Source organism: Arctopsyche grandis, chromosome 5 (assembly GCF_051622035.1).
Source record: "Arctopsyche grandis isolate Sample6627 chromosome 5, ASM5162203v2, whole genome shotgun sequence".
Classification (NCBI taxonomy): domain Eukaryota; kingdom Metazoa; phylum Arthropoda; class Insecta; order Trichoptera; family Hydropsychidae; genus Arctopsyche; species Arctopsyche grandis.
The window spans coordinates 8,435,267-8,458,337 of NC_135359.1; the positions used below are offsets into that span (position 1 = coordinate 8,435,267).

Here is a 23,071-nt window from a genome sequence, read left to right on the forward strand (position 1 = left end):
GATGGATTTTGGCAAATGTGAGACCTAGTGACTGGAAATTGGGCTGATTTTGTCTAGTGTAAGGTGGTTGGGTTGGTTGATCGTTCAGTACCGGAGACGTGGGGTATTAGGGTCACGTTTTGAGAAACCGCTGAATCCTGCATGGTCGATCTCGTCGAAGTTCTTCTTCTGCATGCCGTCGCTCTTCTTCTGGAAGCCGAGGAATCCTGAGTGATCGATCTCGTCGAAATTCTGAAACCTCTTGATGGAGGGCATCATTGGTGGCTGGTAGTAGGTCTGGTAATCGTTCACCAAGTCGGGTAGCATACGTTTCTGGTTGCCGAAGGTTATTCCACTGTCAAATTAAATACAAATTAAATTCCAATTCAAACGAATTGTATCTGGGTACGTTTGAACTCTCAAGACCTTCTGAATTTTGTTGTTCATCGTTGATTTTTATGTATGTATGTATGTATGTTTCAAAACTATAATGCAGATAGGAATTGTTGCGTTTGAACATATTAGTATTAAAAGGCACTGGTCAAGGTTTGTTTATATCCAGATAAATGTAAAAATAATTTCCGAATGTGACGGAAACTAGCGTCTATTATGGCGATAGCTTAACCAGCAGAATAGACTGGTGGTTAGCATATAATGCTTTGAACAGAGTGGTCACGGGTTCAAATCCCACTGATTTCTGCTGGTCAGACCTTGGATTTGTGACCCAAGGTCGATCGTTTCCTATCAGAGTATGCCTATTTATCTGATTTTCATTGAAACAGTTCTCACAAATTGGAAACCTTAGTCATTTTCACGCAAAATCTAGAGTTTTCATCAATCTCCAATTTTGCTGAATTGTTTAAAATGCTGCAAATTTACAAATTTGATCTCTGTGTATATTAATCGATAATTCAATTTAGTATCTCTGTGGATATTAATTGATATGTTTGTATTTATGTACTTTGTATAATAATAATAATATTTGTATCAAATGTACAATATTTCTGGTCAGGAAGCCCCATTGGGGTTACCCGCTAGGCCTTCCTGGTTTAAATTGAAGATAAAAAAAAATAAAAAAAAAAATACAAGAGTATGGCGATAGCTATACCACAATCTTACAACACTATTATGCCTAAAGTCACTTATATTATTATTACATTTCTCTGTGTATACCAGTACAGCTCAAACAGGCAACTGCACGTAAACATCAGTACGTAGGTATTCTTTAGTACAATCTATATGGACACATTCATATGTTCCGTAATGTGTATGCGACGTATTCAAAACAGCATTTACTACACTCGTACTAGCGAAAGTGTTGCTATGTGCATATTAATATTTTCGGAAACGTTATATAGTGACAATACTAAATCGACGGTATGACGCAAGCAATATTGCGCCGTATCGTCACGCTTTGTAATGCTCTGTGAGCCGATTTTACCTTGCAGCCATCCAAAGCATGTATGAACGTGCCGAAATCGGGCAGTGCTGTATAGTATGAATAGACATTTTTTTACGTGCAGTGTTGGATAATATAAACGGACCTTTAGTCGTACAAGACGATCGATCACCCGCTTCATAGTTTTGGAACATATGTACATACGTATGTGGAATGAGTGATTATGGTATGTGATCAACAGTTTAATGAGCAAATTTGAAATATTTAAAACCTAACCTCTAAGGTTAAGTTCAAAGGTAAATAAATATCATAGTTTGATAAAGCTGCTACGTATAATAATATCTATTTTTTCATTTTTGTATATAAAATTGAATTTTGACTACATATGTATATAAATATATGTTTGATATTAATAAAATATAATTGTATGTTTGTTGGTAGTCCTACTTGGAATTAGTAAATATTCCTATGTATATTTATTTAATAATGTTATTGTAATAATGAACACACATAAGCTTTTTAAGGAAATTTTAATGGAAGTAGAGCTTGACCCAAAAGACAAAATATTAAACAACACGCATTTTCTTTCTGTATCTCGCTGTGTGTTAAGATTAGGGTCCACTCTTTTACTTCCACTACATTAGTTAATGATCGAGCCCGCCGAGAGTTAAACAATGATTTTCTTTTAGAAGGAAGATCGCGTAAATAACTATTTAATACCAAGTAGATTGATAGGTTTAAAATAAATTTTTCCTCAGTGAAAAATAGAATGACACAATGAATGATGTGTGATATGATATTACATTTGCGAGGCTATAAGATTTCGTTTTTTACGTAGGTGGATTTATTTTTGTGACAGTTATCTGAGTTATTCACGTGAAATGGAATAAGTCAATGACAAGGTGAGCCCGAGAAGATGGATGAGATACATTTATTAACCGCAAAATAATAACGATACGGGAGATTTTGTGGGGTTTGGCATCTATTAAAAATAAATAATACTATCAGCAAGAATAAAAATGCTATTGAGCGGAAATCATAAATCAAATCAGGTTGGATTCAATTGAAACTCGATTTAAGACGCTGAGTGCATTTTACGTTCCACGTTTGACATACTCGTGCCGAAATGATGAAATTTCATTTCGAAGACATCCTCTGAGATTAAATTTACCTCGTTCGCTTTTAAAATAATCAAATAAAATCACATAAGAGAATGTATGGATGGATTTGATATTGAATTATCAATATGGGCATGCATTTACCGTTCAACCATCGAACTTTGATGGAAAATTTGGATTTTTTTGTCTTAAGATCAATATTATTGAAATGATGAGCTATTTCAATAAAGTAATACATTGTAGAAACGATAATTAATAACCATAAGTTATTATATTTTAGTTACTTGTGCGGAAAAATTGAAGTTTTCCACGAACTGATTTTATCCGATTCAAACAGTTACGTTACATAGATAATTTCATATTTTCAAAATTAAAATGAATTCTTCATATATGTTACAAGGAATTTCTCGATTTTCGACAATACACGGGATTGAACATATTATTGACATGACAATAATAGTGAATGATTTTAAATTCAAATTCAAATCTTTGAAACCAAATAACCCTACATATTGGAATTGATGTATACTCGTAGCAAATAATTTCTTATACACATGTCGTATTTGATGTAAAGAGAAAAAAGTGAAGGTATTAGAAATGTGATATTTGCAGAGGATTGGTTGCGAATAAATAAATATTTGAGGTGCTCACATACATATTTTTTGACGTATTTACAATGTGATGTGTGGCAAGTATTTCATTTTTGATTGAACGACAGGTGTACATATGTACTATGTAGGTATGTATCCATGGCTTAAAATTGGTAGTTGGTTTCGTATCTGAATGTGTAGTATTTCTTAGATTACTATTACTTATTTCGTAAGATGTGTGTAAATGAGGATGATAAATGAATGATATGATACCTGAGGGAATCGAACCTTTTATCTCCGGTGTACAAGATCCATTCGGGGCGGGTTTCTCTGAGTAGGTTTCCACCACCGAGGGAGTCCAGGTTGCGGATGTTGTGACCTTGAATGTGGAGAAAATTATTGACCAAGAAACACGCACGATGGTGGGGGGGGGGGGAGGGGGAGTATAGGGCGAAAGAAAATGATAAAATATGTTGAAGAATTTTTCCAAAAAAAAAAAAAATTCTTTTTGTGAAAATCATCTTAAGCCCTGAGGGTATAAAAGGATTCGAACGGAATAGACCTGTCATTACAAAAACAAGCTTTTTTGAAATGCTTTGTCGAAAAATCGTAAGAAAAACAATTTCACGTTTTTATTAATGAAAAATAAATAATACAGAAGTGAGCATTTTAAAAGAATTACTGAATATATCGAGAAAAAAACGAAGTACGTAAAATTGTGATATTTTGGAGAAATTAAATACTTATTAGGTCAGGGTTTTTTCAAGCCAATATTTCAGTCTATTTTCAAAGAAATTAAAATTAACCCGGAAAAGAATACACGATCCTGTCCAAAGAAGAAAATCCACTGGAAAATTTTATCTTCTTGGGCAAGGTATGTATATATATTTATATACATATACATACATTGCATATGTATTATAATAGCACGCGTAGCCAAGCTTAAAGTCACTGGTTTATATGTACATACATATACATATGTAGCGACATCTGGTCATATCGTGTTGCTTCTCTGATCGGGCCACTTGTTGCTTTCGCGATTTCAAATGTGTTCCACATATGTATTATATCCAAAATACAAAAATAAATAATGATAATAAATAACACAAATATATTATATGCTTGTATTTTATTCGTTCCGATGAACATTTCTTGATTATATAGTATAATAATATAATCTGATTTTATTTTATAAAATTCTGAAACATAAGTCTTTATATTCTTATGTATGATATATTCGATATGTATGTACATCTTGGATTTTTTAATTTTTATTTTCAGTTTCGAGCAATGGTTTCACTTTCTTACTTGCGTACTAGATTTCCACCTCCCAACTGGTCCAAATTTCGAACAAGATTCCCACCCCCTAGCTGATCCAAATTTCTTACAAGATTTCCACCTCCTAACTGATCCAAATTGCGAACAAGGTTACCACCTCCCAACTGATCTAAATTCCGTACAAGATTTCCACCTCCCAATTGATCCAAATTGCGCACAAGATTTCCACCTCCCAACTGATCTAAGTTTCGTACAAGGTTTCCACCTCCCAACTGATCCAAATTGCGTGGATTTATTTGCATGAAATTTCTACCCTTAGATTGATCTGAATATCGTGCATGATGTCCACCTCTAATTGAACTTAAGAGCATAAAATTTCTGCTTTTTAATTGTTCTAAATCACGCACAAGATTTCCACCTCCCAGCTGATCCAAATTGCGCACAAGATTTCCTCCACCCAATTGGTCCAAATTTCGAACAAGATTTCCACCTCCTAGTTGATCTAAATTACGAACAAGATTTCCACCTCCCAACTGATCTAAATTGCGTACAAGATTCCCACCACCCAGTTGATCTAAATTTCGAACAAGATTTCCACCTCCCAATTGATCCAAATTGCGTACAAGATTTCCGCCTCCCAGTTGATCTAAATTACGAACAAGATTTCCACCTCCCAATTGATCCAAATTGCGCACAAGATTTCCACCTCCCAACTGATCCAGATTGCGCACGAGGTTTCCTCCACCTAATTGGTCCAAATTTCTAACGAGATTTCCACCTCCCAACTGGTCTAAATTGCGTTGTAAATTGTAATTCTTATGGGGAATCTTCAGGTATGATGTGGGATACCAACGTAGAGCTGTCGGCTCATCTAAAACAATAAATTATTTTAGAATTAAACAGACATTGTCAAATTTTAAATAATCCATTTATTATATAATGTAATAAACGAGATAGATATCTTTTGCTATAATATTACTAAATATAAAGAATTACACTTGCACGAACAGTAATAAAATAACAAAATAAAATATAAACTTACCACACAAATTCAAAACGTTCACTTAATATCACAAATTCACAAACACAAAAAACAACACAGAAAACCAACTAGTGCTTATATGACAAGAATATTCATAGCATACGTATATCAACTTAAGTTGAATATACGTTTGTATATGTATGTATATTATTTAACTGTATGAAATGAGCCATTTGGTAAATTCTAATGAAAATTTCCTTCGAGAAAATTTACAATCACCTTAATGGAGTCAAACAATTTGGCATAAAATTAAAGACATTTCAAGGAGTGAGTCATGGAGAACGCTACGTGATTTTTATACCGAAATATTATATTTATACATTTTCAAAGAAAGATCAAATGAATTTAATTCTAATAAAGATACCCAAAAAAATCAATTATTTTGTAAGTAAACAATACAGAATAGAACGTGTTCGGTATCTCTACACAATTGTATTATAAAATGTACTCACCCGATATCGTTATCGCCTGAAAAGTTATTGGCAGTTTGACACTTGTCTATTCAACGGCATTTGAAAACAATTTTTCGAAGTAAAATAGTTCAAAACGAGTCATAGGATGTGTCAAATGTGAATTCAAGCGATAGAGCTTTCTTCTACATATGTATACATGTACTATCGAGCATATTGAATGCTGAAAAAGTTCCGACATCACAGCGTATACGTATTTTTTCATCAGATATAAATGCAATTAAGTTGATTGACCAATTAACTTAACTCTGCAATAGATGGAGAATTTTATCGGTATGATTAAATCCCTGCAGAATTGATCGAAACGATTTCATTTAATAAAAAAAAAAAAGCTATTGCACGTATCAACGAGTTCAGTTTCTATTAAAAATAAATTTTCCAAGTGGAATTCGAAGAGTCAATACACGCTTTCTTTAAAACCGTTCGTTTATTTACTGCAGATGAAATTCTTCAGCATTCTCAACGAGTCTACGCTAAGGAATGATCGTTATCTGAAGTTTTGAAAAGGAAATAATAAAAATTCACCCTTGCATTACTTTCGCTCTGATGTGTATGCACATCTATGTAGAACAAACGTATTGAAATTTTCATGGCGAACAATGGTCTGTAATTGGATGACATGATTAAATTTACATAATCCATATTGTATGTATGTATCTATGTATGTATATCTATAATTATGCGATACACACGTTCAAGCGAAAACCTGATGATTTCGGCTGAAATACAATATAACATTGGGGCTTATTCATATTTTAAGGGTACACTTCAGCGCATGATTCGAGTTTACCGTTTCGTATATAATAATTTATGAATTCTTCACACATCAACGCATCTTACCTTATGTATGTTTCCGGCGAATTCCTTTGGTATTTTGAATATTTAATCGGAAAGTTTACGTATTGTGGCCGTATAAATATTATACAAACGTTGTCTCGCGAATAATGCTACCGTCAGGATTTTCGACTTTTTATGAATTTTCATATCGAAATATAAGCCAGAGATGCCAGGTTTACATATATGTATGTATTGTATAATTTAAGTTTGGATAAAAGATCGTTTTATCTTACAGTTCAAAAAATTCAATCAAAATATTACTTTCAAAAGCTCTATTTAGTGTTTTCAGTTTCAAAATAAATAGGTACATACAAGCTTTCGAATATGAAATTCAATGTTAAGTGGGTAGATCTTGAATCTTTTTGTTATAATATGTTAATAATTTGAAATTATTATTGCAGCCTTACTATTTTAATACTAGTTTTTCGCTATCCTTGTAAACGTATGTAATCATATTTTACATACTTGTATTATCTTGTGTACATAAGGTATGCTTATGTATGTTGAAACGGTATAATTACAGGCTTTAGGCACGTTATTATATAATATAATATTAAAGGATATCGTAAAAGGTTTATATATGCTGTATAGTAATATCTAAATACACATATGTACAGATGTATGTTTTTGATTCAATACAATTTGGGGAATAAATTTCGCCAATTTTGCGATTGCCGTCCATTTTAACATGCACTTGAATAATAAATAAGTAATCTTTTTTAAATTTCCTTTCATAAATCTTTCAGGAATTGGAAAAAAATTCAGTAACGTAATTTCGTCTATAATATAGACTTTATGCTATGTTTTTGGTTGAGCGAACGAAACTTCTGAGGCGTGACGCTATAAATTATTTCAGCGAGATTTTTTCATTCCATATTAAGCGACGAAGAAAAATTCAGTTTATTACATGACTTTAGTGAGAAAAAACGATTTTATATGGCTCAACGGTAAATTGAAATAACGGTAGCTACCCGAAAGCCTTCGTTTCATCCTAGAATTGGTTACGTTTTTGATTTCCAAAACTATACGAAATTAGTTTCCCAGCTCAAACTATCGGCAAATACTATTTTAGTACCATAAATTATTTGCCTTTATGGAATATTCATCATTTATAATTTGTACACAGATTGAAAATTTCAACTAGGAAGAGCCACTTGTTGAATTTTTAAAGCATGAGCCCTTTGCAGTCTCAAAGTCCACCGTATACAGATTGGCAATTAACAAGCTTAGACAAGGTGATGAATAATAAAACGTACTAGAATTACATATACATTTAATAAATACGTGTAGTGTATTAAATACGACGATAATAGACTCACCGATGTCTTCGTAGCGAGCAGCTTCTCTCATCTCGTGCTGTTGCAATCTGTTCAGTAGTCGATCCACGTCTTCCTGTTTTAATAAAGACAACAAACGTGCTGTAGTTTTTACTGAATATTGTATTTTTTAAAATGTTGTGATGTATTGTTTGCGAGAGTATAAAAAAGGTTATTCAAAATGAAATAAAGCCGTGTATGTATGTGAATATGTTCCTTTTGTGACGGAAAACTAAGAGTCCCCTTGAGTGCAAACGAGCGACCGTTTTTCAGGCATAAAATCCGCTATAAGAGTATAATAATATTTCATGGAAAAAATACGGCAAAAGCAAATTCTCGTGTATTTGAATCTTTATTCTTCATTATTTCAGGAATTCTCAAAATACAATACCAGTACCAGTATGAAAAAATCCGAATTGTTAACAGTATGATTGCAAAAGTTTAGCCAAGTCCAAGTTTGGATTTTGTTATGAAAAAATTGGTAGTGGTCCAAAAGATAGTGCGATTAATGCAAGATGAAATATTGTACGAGACAAAAATAAAACGGGAATTAGAAGGGGCTGTTTCCCTACGGACTCTAGACCACCTGTGGGGAAAAACTACCCCTGCTGCTTGTACTCTATCATCGGAAAAGACCCCCCGTTTTATTGTGATCTAAGAAAAGCTCGATCAATTTCAACTAAGACTTACAGATAACGTGTCATTAATTTTTTGATATTTATGTGTATATACATTTTACAGCAGCAATATGTATTATATGTACATACATAAGATCTTGTATATCATCGTAGCTGAAAAATTCAATTCGATTTTCAAGATAGTGAACATTAAATCGGTTGCTGAAGTATTTTAATGATAAAATTTCAAATTGACTATTTTATTTGATTTAGGTATCTGTTAATCTGAAAAAAAATATTCGACAATTTCACTCATTTTATGATTTAGAAAGCCTCTGTTGATAACAATATATAATATTACCTATATATACATATGTAGGTATATATTTTGTTGGGTTTATTTCTTTCTCTTTAATTGCTATTAAATGACATCAAGCATATCCCAGGTTGAAAGGTATTGGTATAGAACTTCCTGAATATTGATAGGAATTGGCAATTCTAGTATTCAATTTTAAAAGCAAATCCGAATCAAATGCAAATAGAAGTCCTCTTCAAAAGGAAATATTAAAGCATTCAAAAAGCAGTAATTATGCAGGATTTTATAAATATATAGCCACAACGTTGTGTACTGGTAGTCTATTGAATACCAATAGAGAGCTCATGGGTTCAATTATCGGCCAAATTCGCTGATCGACTGTCTCTTGCTAGAATTTACTGATTTTTCTTGCTTAAATGTTGTGATGAGCATCTCGAACTTGTTGAATCTAATAAATGCTACCTACATAATGCTTTTCTCGAAAATTTTCTGTGTATAATTTTTTTTTGATTATCCATAGATGTCTCAATTTTATAATATTGTTATATTTGAAAAATTGTTAGTACTTACATATGTATGTACAAAAGTAATCTTACTATATTGGCCAGGAAGGTGCATTGGGGTTTACCTGTTAGGTCTTCCTGGTATATGTATATGTGTATGTAAAATAATATAAAAATATATATGATTCGCCTTGTCGTAATTCCAGTTATGGAACATAAAAAAATATTGATTTCAACTAATTTAATAGAACTTTCGGTATTTTCTTAGACTTTGCAGCCGATGTGATGATACTCTTCAATAAAAAAAAAAAACAAATAGACACCGTTTGACAATTTCACTCGGTGAGATATTTGAGAGGAATTTTCATTAGTGATATCAAGGGACATATTGTAACGAGAGAATTTAATACATGACATTCATATCGCGGTAGGTGTCAACGTGTCAATTTCTGACGAAGCGGTCAAATTAAATGCGACAAACAACGTATTAATTTCGTTCGAAGTGACATAGGCGAAACGAGCATTTCCTCAAAGTGAAGATAAATCGGAAAATTCGAAAAACAAACCTTGTGTAGAGCCTAAAAAAATACAAACGTTAAATAAAACGACCCCGGTTTGAATTTACACACGTTTTCAGAATCGCGAATGTCAACAAGGAGTCGTTTCAATTTCGATGACGCGGAAAATAAGTTCAGTAAAAGACGGTTAATTGAGTTTCGCGTACCGACTAAAGCAAATAAAAGAAAACTTAATTCGTTTCAAACATTAAAAGTGTTTATGGGCACGGTCTTTCAATTAAAAACGTATTGACGGTTACATAAATATACATATCTATACCGTACAATTTAGGCAGTAGATATAAACCGAGCAACACTGGTAGAGCTTCTGGAAAATACGTACATAAATACATATTTATATAATACTGTGAACAGAATATTCCAGTGTCCAACAGAAAATTGATATGTAATATGAAATTCAAACAAGTATTTCCATATCAACGGAAATAATATGTGACACGTGAAAATATCATAGTTTGAACATTTTCAACGATATGTATTTAAATTTTGTATGTGTATAAATTGCTTAGGCAGTTTCATGATTTGATTATACAAATAAATTGAATCAAAACTTTCCGATGAAACTTTTTCATTATCGTTCATAGTATGTACATATGTATGTATGTTCATATGTTTGTATATAATAATTTAATACACTTAGCGAAATATGGCGTGGGATAAAACATAACTTCCGGTTGGCGGAAATTGACCAAAGCTACATCGAATCAAGAGTATAGTGGAATTTATATAAAACTAGTGGTGCTACCCGGCTTCGCTCGGCAAATGGAAATGAAATGAAAACCACGAAAAAAATCTGAATTTGTTTTGTTATCAAAATTATTTGAATCGAAGAAAATTAATATTATTTAAGATTACCTAAACACAATCTGCTTTAGGTCATCGACTTTATCTGAGGGTCTTTAATTAATATTATGTATTTGATTTATTATGAGCATTTATAAGAATTGTAAATAGGTTTTTGAGGTCTTTTTCTTATTATGCTGTACATTAACATTAGAATAATATAATACTATGATTACTAACCAAATAAAATAAAATTGTAAAATAGAAAATGATCAGTAGATCAGTAGCTATTAAAATAGATATAAGATGTATTGTGAACATAATTTCGTAATAATAAAAAGCATTTAAAAATCAAATATTATTTAACGACTGACAAATCACAAACGTCTTTGACCAATTCAGCCAATCGGAAACGACTTTGACGACAGCCAATCAGAAATGAATTACAAACGACGTTTCAGTTTTATATGTAAGAAAATATGTATGTACATATTATGTAGTTATATAATTTAATTGCATAAAATTCGTTCTTGAAAATTTGTTACCTACAGTTGAACTGAATATTTCATGTGCATTATACAAATACATATTTCGCCAGTTTTGCATTTGAAATAAATGCAATGGCAGAAGCATTCGATTATAGTGGGGTTTGCAAATTATTTTGACAGCTAAATACATATTGTATATGAAAGCGAATGTACTATAATATATACATGTATATACAATGGCCGCTCGTTTGCAGTTGACTTATTTCATAAGCGAATGTAATACATAGAATGTTATAAATGTAGCAAATTTAAGCTTTATGTGAAAGCTGGATAAGCCAGTGTACGGCAAAATGGCAAATCCGTCTCAATTTAAATGAATTTATTATATAAAATGAATGAACGGACATTTCTATCGAATGAAAGGCTGTGTTTGTACGATTATGCCAACGGAAGATTTAAATTAAAATTTAAGAGCTAAATTCAAAATCAACTGCGTACATTATTTTTCACAGGAGATTATCGATGAGATTTTAAAATTTTGGAATCATAAATGCCGACAGAAAGCTAGGCAATGATTTGATTAGGTTTGCACGAACGACACTTGCAAATTTTTGAAATTCGTCTGTGGGTTTGGTTGAACTTTCGCTCGGCTTAACTTGCGCCAAACAGACTTATCCTGATTTCTTTCCTCCCTTTTGATCCTTTCAGTCATGCAAATTTCGTTGAATAATATTCCAAGAATCATCTATGATGGATTTGTCTTTTCATGTATATATTCTCGAATGATTTTCCAATGTATTTATGTAATAATATTCAGTTTCGAATTTGATTACTTCCATTATAACATATGTAATATTAACATAGAAAAGTTTTCGGTTGGGATATTTGTCATTGGGAAAGCGTTGACTGAAAGCTGTCTGAAAATTTGCGGGCATTTCGTCATTATAGGGCAATTCTAGCATCCCGTTGAGCGGATAATCGATTATACAACCATGATCGCTTCAAAGGTATTTCTCAGACTGGAAGGGTGACATTTTATTTGGAACCATTAATTTTATCCGCCGAATTAATGCTTGAAGTTTCATTTGCGATTTTTTGACCGAATGCTTTGACGCGAGCGTTTAATCAAAGAATCAACAGAAATTGGGTTAATAATGGTCGCTTGATCAAAAAGACAATTACAAGCAGGTAGTGTGTTAATGAAATTAATTACATTTTTTTAAAGTCAAAGTGAATTTGGCACATTTCGAATGTTAGATACATATGTATTGTTAGTATTGTACTGATGATTTTAAGAGACTATTACGAAAATTACTATTGATTAGAATTAAAATGAATATTTTCTTACTCTGGCAGGCATCGCTTGGGCGAGCACCATAACACAGGCAAATATGACGATCATGTGGAAAATTGAAACGGACCCCATGGCAATTTGATTGTTGATCTGAAAAAAAGACAAAATACAAAATTTTCAATGTGACGTATTTGCAAATTAAAATTTGAACGATATTGACTCATTTCCGACTCGGGAAAATCGTCTTAATATTATAATAAATATTTAAATTATAGCAAAATGAATTTTAAATAGCATATCACGCCAGTATGGAATGAAGTTTAAAAAAAAATTAATAACGATTGTGAGCCTCGAAGTAGGGAAAGTTCAATTTAATCAACAACTTCTTGGGTTTTTCGAACTTGAAGAATATTTCTAACGACGCAATTCATATATAAAAGTTTTAAGCATATTAAGCAGTATATTTCATGTTTTCGAATAAAAAACCTCAAGACGAAAAAGTTTTTCAGTATAAATTTGTATAAATTCAGAGGGTTTAGTTTGAATTTAATATATTTAACGATAAATTAGATTGTACGCCCATTCGCATATGATTTACTAATCAGTTAGACATAATTTACACAAAAATACGCCCGTAATTGTATAACGAAATGTAATGCTTAAACTATTTCTAGTTTAATTTAAATGATGCCTTTTTGCAATGAAATGAATGGCCTATAATTGCATTTAGTTATTTTTTTTTTAAATAAATGTATTTAATATAATATTTCTTAGTTAAAAAAAAATGATGAAAAAATCTTAGTCAAAATAAAACGTACTCGTACATTGAAAATATTTTATAATAATACTATGGCAAATAATCGAATTGAAATTATATATAAATTCTTAAAGGGTCGACGTCAAACTTTACCAAATATATTTTAAAGTAATGAAATTCATAAAATTTAATTAAATTCGTCCTTCAATCATACTTTGGAGGCAATGGCAGATTGATTTTATTGACTTTAGGGTCTACTCACAATCGGCGATAAGCTATTTCGGATACTCATATATGAAATATTATTTTTCAAATATTACAGACAGTATTACTAGATGATATATTTTGGCTTTGTAACTTACTCTGACTTGAGGGATGTTGTGAAAGCGACAGCAGAGCGCGTTCAAGTGATTCTAAAGCACGAACGATACCCTTTATATACTAGCCGTGGAACACACAACCTCCACAATCAACCCCATACACCACTCCCACGAAACCGCTGCAAATCCTGCTTCGTTGAAAAATGGCTAATTCTCGAGTGCATACACAAATTGATGAGTGATGGAATTTCTGTTAAAAGGTTACGCTATATTAAATTCGAAACGGAAAATGTACCCGTTTTAAAAACACGCCCCAATCAAAATCTCATTAAAATTTTTCAGCGAAAGCCCTCGCTAGTGGATTAAAGTGTATTCAGTCCCATAATTGGTATTTGTGTACATAAATATGTGTATATAAATATAAATAAAGTAGGCTAATTGAATTTAAAATTCTCACAATATAATTCATATAAAACAATGTTGTGTATTACGAATCAGTTTCGTGTCATATATAAATACGAATTACACTAAATCGATGAAATTTACACTCAAATTAAAACTCGATACTATTCTATAGAGTAATTTAAAATTTGTATTGTCCGTATGTACATATGTACATACATACAATGTAGGTACAAACAATAGCACTATATATAATTTATAAACCTATATACACTATAGACGATTGTCATAAGCTACAGGAAGATCTGGATAGATTTTCTATATATTGTTTGAACAATGACCTTCTTATTAATCTAGAAAAATGCTCTATTTTAAATTTCACTACAAATAAGTCTATTATCACCTATCACTATCAATTAAACCATTCAATTCTAAACACATCATCTTCTATTAAGGATCTTAGTGTAATACTCAATAATAAACTCGATTTCTTTGAACGTATTTCCTTTATTACCAACAAAGCATTTAAATCTCTTGGATTCCTACTCCGCTCAACAAAACCCTTTAATGATCCTTATGTACTTAAATTACTATATTTTTCCTTTTTAAGGTCTCACCTTGAATTTGCCTCAATTATCTGGTCACCTTTTTATTTATCCCATATTAATTGTATTGAAAAAGTCCAACTTAAATTTATTAAATCCTTACGCTACCCTTTTCCTACCTATACCCATTCTACTATGCTCGATATTTTTACAATGTTTTTGTCAGGCGACGACTTACTGATGCTACATTCTTCTTTAAGCTCATAAATGGTTTCCTTGATTGTTTTGATTTACTGAGTAAGGTTGATTTCAGGATCCCAGTTAGGTATTCTAGACACGTTGCACTTTTTTCACTTAATCCTTTCAATACTAATTCCCAAAAATGTTCTTATCTGCAGCGTGTTTATCGTACATATGTTTAACGGGGAGCTGAATGAGTTTGATCTGTTCGGTATTTCCCTACATCAATTCAGGATTAACATCAAGAGAATCTCGACCGATTGATCAATTTCTTCTTCTATTCTATTTTATAACCTTTTTCCAATATTTTAACTTTTTTGTTTAGTTTTGCAATGTGCTATTTAGTCATGTTATAGCTTTTATTATTTTCTTTTATTTGTATTTATCTTTCATTTGTTTATCATTTTAAAAATCTGTAATTGGACTCGGATGTTATATGTACATATATATATATATATATATATATATATATATATATATATATATATATATATATATATATATATATATATATATTATATTTACTCTTTGTTTTTGCTGATTTAATCTTGTTGTCTGCTGACTTTTCAATAAATAAAATAAAATATAATATATAATATGTACATATATTAAATATGTTTGAAAATATGTATGCAGGATGTTCTGCTTATTTCTTTTAATACTCAACTTTTACTCAATCTGTCATTAATTAATATCGATTGATTTCAGTAAGGATGTAATTGGCACTTTAAACGGTCTCCTTATTAAACTGAATTGATAATTGATTCTTATAATGAAAAGGACATCGTAGAATCGTGAGATTTTGACAAAGCTTCAATGCGATGGATTTTTTAAGATAGCTGCAGGAAATTTGATGACAAAAACGTGTCACAATTTGACAGTTTCCAACAATTATTAATTAAATTACCGCATAATGTAAAAAATGACCAAACATCACAACTTTTCGGCGTGTTTTGAATGCTATTTATAGTATGTATTATATAATATAAACATTATTATCGAGATATACGCATTATATGCTTTATTAAGAAATTGTGACGTTTCAATCGATTTTTGCATAGAGAATTTGTAATTTAGCATGACCACATGTTTAAAGGTAAAACAATAAAATTAAAACCCAATATGACGATGGAATTAGTCAAAGTGAAAAGGTTCAAACATTTTTAGAATGTTATAAACATGTATATATGAATACTACCACAATAATATATTTTGATATTAATTTTCTTATTTCAATTAATTTTTTTATTAAAAGGCTCATAGAAATTTACCTCCTATTTAACCAAGCAACAGGTTATGTACATATTTACAGGCTTTATTAAATTTATAATTTTAATATAAGATTTATTGATGCTTCTTATATGAACTTTGTTTAATTTATATTATATGTTTCATCTATATGTATGTACATATATAAAAATGAATGTCTGTGTGTGTCTCGAATAGGCTCCTAAAACACTGAACCGATTACGATGCAACTTTCAGAATTTGTTGTATACATGTCCGGGAAGATAATTGTGAAAAAAAAACTGGAAAAAACGAGAACGGAAACGAGAAAAACGGGAATGGGTGACATTGCAACGCTATAATTTCAAATGTGTTCGCTGCCTGCGTTTTTCCGACAAATGGGAACGGGAACGGGAACGAGAACGGGAACAGGAACGGGATAGAGAACGGGAACGGGAATTGCATGCGTTATTGTGTAGTTGCAACGCATGCCGGGTCCAGCTAGTTTTTTATAAAGGTTTATATGTAATATTTTGTTCACATTTTCGAAGATTGTTTGATGAATGGCTTATGGTAAAAATAGCTAATGGTAAAAATAAATTACTGATGGTAAATAAACACCCGAGAGTACGGTACGGAATGCCTAGGAAGACTCTAACTGTGATTGGCGTTTCATTATATACATATCTATATTGATTCAATGCGCAATTGTGGCCAATAATATTAGTTACATTTAGATACAGGTATGCTTTTATATATTTTACATTTAACATGACATATATGGTCAAAAATTGTACAATAGTATTGTATGTAAGTATTATACAAATATCGATTAATATAAACAAAGACATTTAAATATGGTCACATTAACAGCATTTTTAGCAGAAATTTGAGATGGTAAAAACTCTAAATTTGCGAGAAAGAGATAAAGGTTTTGAAAGTATGAAAGATGTTTGAAAGCATTACATGTATGCTAACCACTGGTCTTTATCATGGTTAATTCGTACGATCTTATTATTTCGACAAGTTTCTTCTATATTTCTTCATATATGGAAATCACTGTCGAACAAAGATAAAATTGCACCGATAGCACTACAGAGGGTGAGTTTTGCAAAGGATCGCGAAGACATACATAGATTTAGGCACGCTAGCGTTCTTTTTCATTTTTTTGTTTTTTTTTTTTGAGTGATGTTTTTTTGCATGAGTTTATACTTGAACTTGGCAATTCAACCACGTAAATGAGTTTTTCCAAAATCGAGTCTAATTTCAATCGAAATTTTAGCCCAAAAATTAAAAATTCGACCAAAACTACTAGTCCGATTTCCAAGATAAGATTTACACATTTAATATGATTAGTAGATGCGTTCACATTAGAAAAAGAGTATTTTTGAAAATAATATAATGTTAAATATACATACATATGTATGTATATTAATATTTATCATTGATTAGACGAACTACATTCGTTTGAATTTTGCGACTCAAAAGTAAACAGGTTATTAATGAAATTAGACACGAGAGTGTGATTATATAATTATAGGAGAAACGAATAGTTAAATAATTAGGCATACAATCATCAAATGAATACCGTTGATTTCGTCTTTGCACTAGTTAGTACACCAACTATGATAATTTTATAATTATACACATGAAGTTCGAGACATTCGCGAAAACATATATACCAATACATAAGTTCATATAATACACATTATAAATGCGGAAAATCAATTTATAATATTCATTTAAAAAAGAAAAACACATTTCATTAGTGAAAATACAACGTTAAATATGCATAAATGTAATATTTTTTCATTTTCAGCATTACATTGACAGTGGCTTTCATCAAGTCGGTTAATAAAATTTTCCCCAAATCGCAGAATTTTCGATCGAGTGTCATAAAATCAACCGATGATGATGCGATGTTCATTTTCGCATCGACGAATTTGACAGACGCCACGGTGTGCGTTATCCACTATACCCAGGCGTGTATTCAACCTTTCCAAACAGAAGCAAAAGAGAATAACCGATTATGAACAATAGGAAAACGCACACGTCTACATTAATATTTCTCATATTACGATACGTTTCCGGCGTAAGAATGACTTTAATGAATCATTTTGTTTTATTCAACGAGGCGTGCTTTTATAGTCAGTGATTCAATGGATCTTTGCTGAAAATTATTCCGCTGTTCGACGTTTATTAAAAGGCGTAAAAGACGTTGGTGTAAATTTTAAGACAAGAAAACGACTTTGATTGACGGAATCCAATATTGTCAATATAGAAAGGAAAATTCGGTTTGAATTTTGTTATGTCAACACACTGTCGAAGTTCTAGGTTGCGAATAAAATGTATTTACGTATATTATATATGTATACATATGTATATAATATATAGCGAAGGATTTTCTTATATAGGCGTATTATGTTTAATCTTCGGAACAATTTTCATTAGAAGCTTTTCATTACGCAGCCCACCGGTTATTCATCAGGCGATCGTCTCCAAATTGATTTTCAATATTTATAAAAGTGGGCCTGAAATTGATTGCACTGTGGTTGTGATTGGATGAGCTGAAAACGGATTTGTGAACGATTAGGCAAAAGAATTGACCGCGAACGGAAAAAAGAGAAAATTTGCCTTGTAAAAATCATCGATTAATGAACGAAGTGAAATATAGAAGAGCCTTGTAAGAAAAGCGTTCATTACCTAAAATATAGAAATATATTTATAGCACTTTAATATAAAGAATATATGTATTTATATAAACTCTGGAGCATTGATTGTAACGTGTCGTAAAATTAGAAAGTTTTGTAACCCAAGGCTTCTATCTTAAATCGAAACTTCATGAAAGTGAATCCTATTTTTTTTTATAAATCTGGTTTCATTTATTTTTCATAGTAAATTCTATTCATTTTTAATGCACAAAAAACAAATGAATAAAAAACAAAAAAATAATTAATTTTTGAAAAATAAAAGAACTATGAAATAAATTAATAACAAAATTCGATTTGAATTTCATGAATATCTCGAAAATTACACATTTCTAAATATAATATATATGTTATAGTGAAACTGTTATTGTCATTGATAATATGATTTCACTACAGATATTATAATTTCAGATTCAAGCAATGAGTACGGATGTAACAATCGTATTACAAATTCACTGCTCAATGTCAATTCGAATTACAAATTCACTGACATTGAGCAGTGGATTTGCAATACATTTGTAATTCGAATGCTAATGCACCATGCGTTCGATTTACAACGTACTACCAACTCTAACCTAACCTAACCTTAATTAAATAAAACAAACCTTAACTTAACATAACCTAACCTAACCTTAAATAAATAAGTGTTGGCTGCTAAGATATTATGATGCGTTTGCTTCCGCTTCCAGTCTCACACATGCGGCATCAAAAAAAGCCAAATCGAAACATTTGAGGGTGGGAATGGGCAGGAGCAGGGTTGCAGGAAGGGCGTGTGAGCGCAAGTTTGGCATCGGGGTGAGAATGGAGAGGAGTAGGGTTGTGACGTAGGGTGGCGCGATTCGTAACGGCGACGCACTATCATCCAACTGTCAAAAATTATAAATTCACTAATAGAAGCCAGTGAAAATGTGATTGAATATTATTTCATTGAACTACATATACCCAGTGAAAATGTAACTGGTTATGCTTCCACTGTAAATCTATTTTCACAGCTGAAATAATTTAACTGTGACATACATAATAAGTAATTTGAATTGAAAAGATATATTTTCATAAAAATCCTTGATTTTGAAATCATTATGAATACACGGAAATCAATCCACAGATAATATTTTTATAGGGAAGCTTTTAGGCAAGACACTCGGATGTATGTATGGAGGTTTATCTAAATTGCTAATGATAGATATATTGAGTGTTTTCAATATACTATGAAATTATTTTATCAACAGAAGCAGCAGCTGGTATCATTTGCGTCACGCTCTATCATCAACATCAACCCAATAGAATTCAATCTGCTTTTATGAATTAATCTTTTGTCAACACTCAACTTTGGCAATTGCGCCAGCCATGTATTAAAGATAACGCCTAACTTTATTAAACACTCTTATACATATTTCGCACGTAGATAATTTTGTGCACCGCCTACTGTTTCCACTTTGAATAAACATACCTGTACAAGAGGACACGATAATCAAATGAAGTGTCGGTTGACCCACGTATACAATCGAAACAGGTAAATCTCATTTGAATCCGCCTTGATTGCGAGAAGTCCTTTGGTCTGCAGCATGACGTACACATTTGAGCTTTTGAATTATTTCCATGATAATATTGTTATCCTCTCGCCGTGGACAAATGCAAATGTGTAGTTAAAGGTTGACTGTTTTAATAAAATATTTCAGTCGTGCCGTTTTAATGTATGCATGTATAATATAAGTATGCAAATGCGAAAGTAATTATATTTATATAATATTATATATACTGGAGCAAGGAATATTGTACTTGTGGATACATTCATTTTTATGTTCCAAAGCAGTGGTTTCCAAAGTGGTTCCTGTGGACCCCCAGGGATCCCTGCGACCATTGAAGGAGTCTGTGGCAAATTAAAAATAATCTGGGGGTGCGTAGACAACGAAAAGTCTAAGGTCTAAGAAAAGCAAAATATAAAAAATATTTGTGAAAAAATATCCATCATTCATCGACACCATTTAGTTGCCAAAAATCTTAGTGAACGCTTCCATAGCTCACTAGACTATATCATTAGAGCAGTTAATATAATAAAATTAAAAGGAGTGCTTTAAATGAGAGATTATTTGCTCAACTTTGTTTGGAAAATGATGAAGATTATAATCGTTTACTATTTAGCACTGAAGTTCGTTGGTTGTCTAAAAGTGCATGTTTGGATCGGTTTTTAAGTGTTGGAATTCCTGGAAAGTAAAGACAATAATTGTCGACTCAATTTAATTTATTCAAAAATTGCCATAGCTTATATAATTTACTTATGTATTTGCCAAATTTAACGAAACAAATTTGAAGCTAAATATCGATCAATTAAATTTAATTAAAACTAAAAGCGTAATATCAGCGTTTGTAACAATTTTTTTTCTATACAAACAAAAATTGGGGAGAGGGGATTACTTTCAGTTTCCAAATCTATCAAAATTGAAAAAAGATGTATGTACATATAGATTTGCTTGCTTATTGTCAACACTTGACGGCTTTTCATTCTGATCTCAGGCAAAGGTTTGAAGACATTCTTCACTTGGATATCCCTTCATGAGTTGAACCCTTTTGCAAGTAGATGAATCCACTAATCCCACAAATACTACAGGAGCAATTAATTGAATTATCTACAAATGAGAAGTTGAAACCAATGTTTGAACAAGGATAACACAAATTCTGGTTACAAAAGCAGATACCAATTTAATATCCTGCATTATGGGTAGTGACCTACAATGCAGAAGCTGTCGATTCCTTTCCCATCTAGTATATATTTAGTAGAATGTGGATTTAGTGCAGTTATGAACCACAAAAAAAAAGAAACCGACTGGGAATTAGTGCTCGTGGAGACATACGAATGTTACTCACAAAGATAAATAATCTCATATCATTCCATTAGTTTCACCCATCTCATTGAAAATTTTTTTTTTTACTTAGGGATTCATAGCCAAGTTTTTGCTTTAAATAAAACCACTGTTCCAAAGTAAAAACGCTGCTTAAATTGAAATTGATTAATGCCATAATTGTACCAATGAACCCCCCCCCCCCGTATGAAAAGATAAATAAGAAAGTATGCAATTTTATTTTATTTTTATTTTGGAAAATATAAGATATCAAACACATTGTTCAGTTTTAATATGCTCACTCAATAATTTCATAAAGTGAGATCCTTGAGATTTTTCTCAAAGGTTGAATTTTTATAATATACCCTGTGCGAGTGTATATTGTGTGTATTATATATGTACATATATTAATTCGTTTGTCGGGAGGGCATTTCAATAGAGGTCGCATTTTTGAATTGATATTAAAAATAAATAAGTGGAACTGCTCTGCACTTACTACCCCGATTCTTTTGAAGTTTTCTCACCAGAATTTTCCGCCGCATTCCGATTTTAATTGCTCGAGACACTTTGAATTTTAATGTGCTCGTTTTTATTTTGATGGAGTTTTAATGAATTTAATATTTTTTATCGCTGTTCTTAAGAGGAGTGGTCTTAAAGATGGGTTGATTTACAATTAGATACGCGAGACTTTGTTAATCGCAGTGAAAGGGCTTGAATGCATTCGAGTTCATCGAGTGAACAAGTTCCTAAATCCTCTTAAAAACGTGGTTACTATTTCAATTGAAATTAAACAGTATTTTATGATTAAAATAATCATTCGGTTCAATTAATAATCAAATGCAGAAATTTCTATTTAATATTGCTCAATTCTATAAACACATTTATTTTATTTTATTTCTAGATTTGTGGTCTTTTTTATTTCAATATTATTACATACATACATACAATATACACTTGTTAATTTTTGTGTAAATATATAAAATTAAGCAATGATAAGCGTGTAATGCTTTCAACTGAGTGGTCATGGGCTAATTCCCTTGCCCGGTGTTGCCGGCCAGACATTACATATATTTATTTATTTTTTATTTATACCAGGAAGGCCTAACAGGTAACCCCAATGTGCCTTCCTGGCCAGAAATATTGTATGTACGTTTGATAAAAAGTATTGTTATACGAAGTAAATACATATTTATCAATTAAAATCCATAGAGACATTTATGGTTAAATTTTTTAATTTAATATATGTGAATTTGTAAATTGTATGTAAAATATATGTAATTTGTAAATTGTATGTAAAATATATGTAATTTGTAAATAAAATATATGTATATAAAAACGGACGCGATGAGTGTGGGTATGTGTGTTTGTGCCAGACCGTCAACACACAGCCAATCAGAGTGAAGTGTTTGAGGAGACGCGGGGAA

The 23,071-nt window shown here is 31.4% G+C and overlaps 1 protein-coding gene across 1 annotated transcript; it reads right to left on the reverse strand.

Annotated features, from left to right (window-relative positions):
• Window positions 1-21: 21 nt before the first annotated feature.
• Window positions 22-13,771, reverse strand: LOC143911583 (uncharacterized). Its single transcript, XM_077430537.1, is given in 6 exon segments — window positions 22-334; window positions 3,360-3,483; window positions 4,375-5,235; window positions 8,033-8,105; window positions 12,663-12,758; window positions 13,728-13,771. Coding segments are annotated over 5 exon segments (1,386 nt in total). The 5' UTR covers window positions 12,741-12,758; window positions 13,728-13,771; the 3' UTR covers window positions 22-84.
• Between the last annotated feature and the right edge of the window lie 9,300 nt (window positions 13,772-23,071).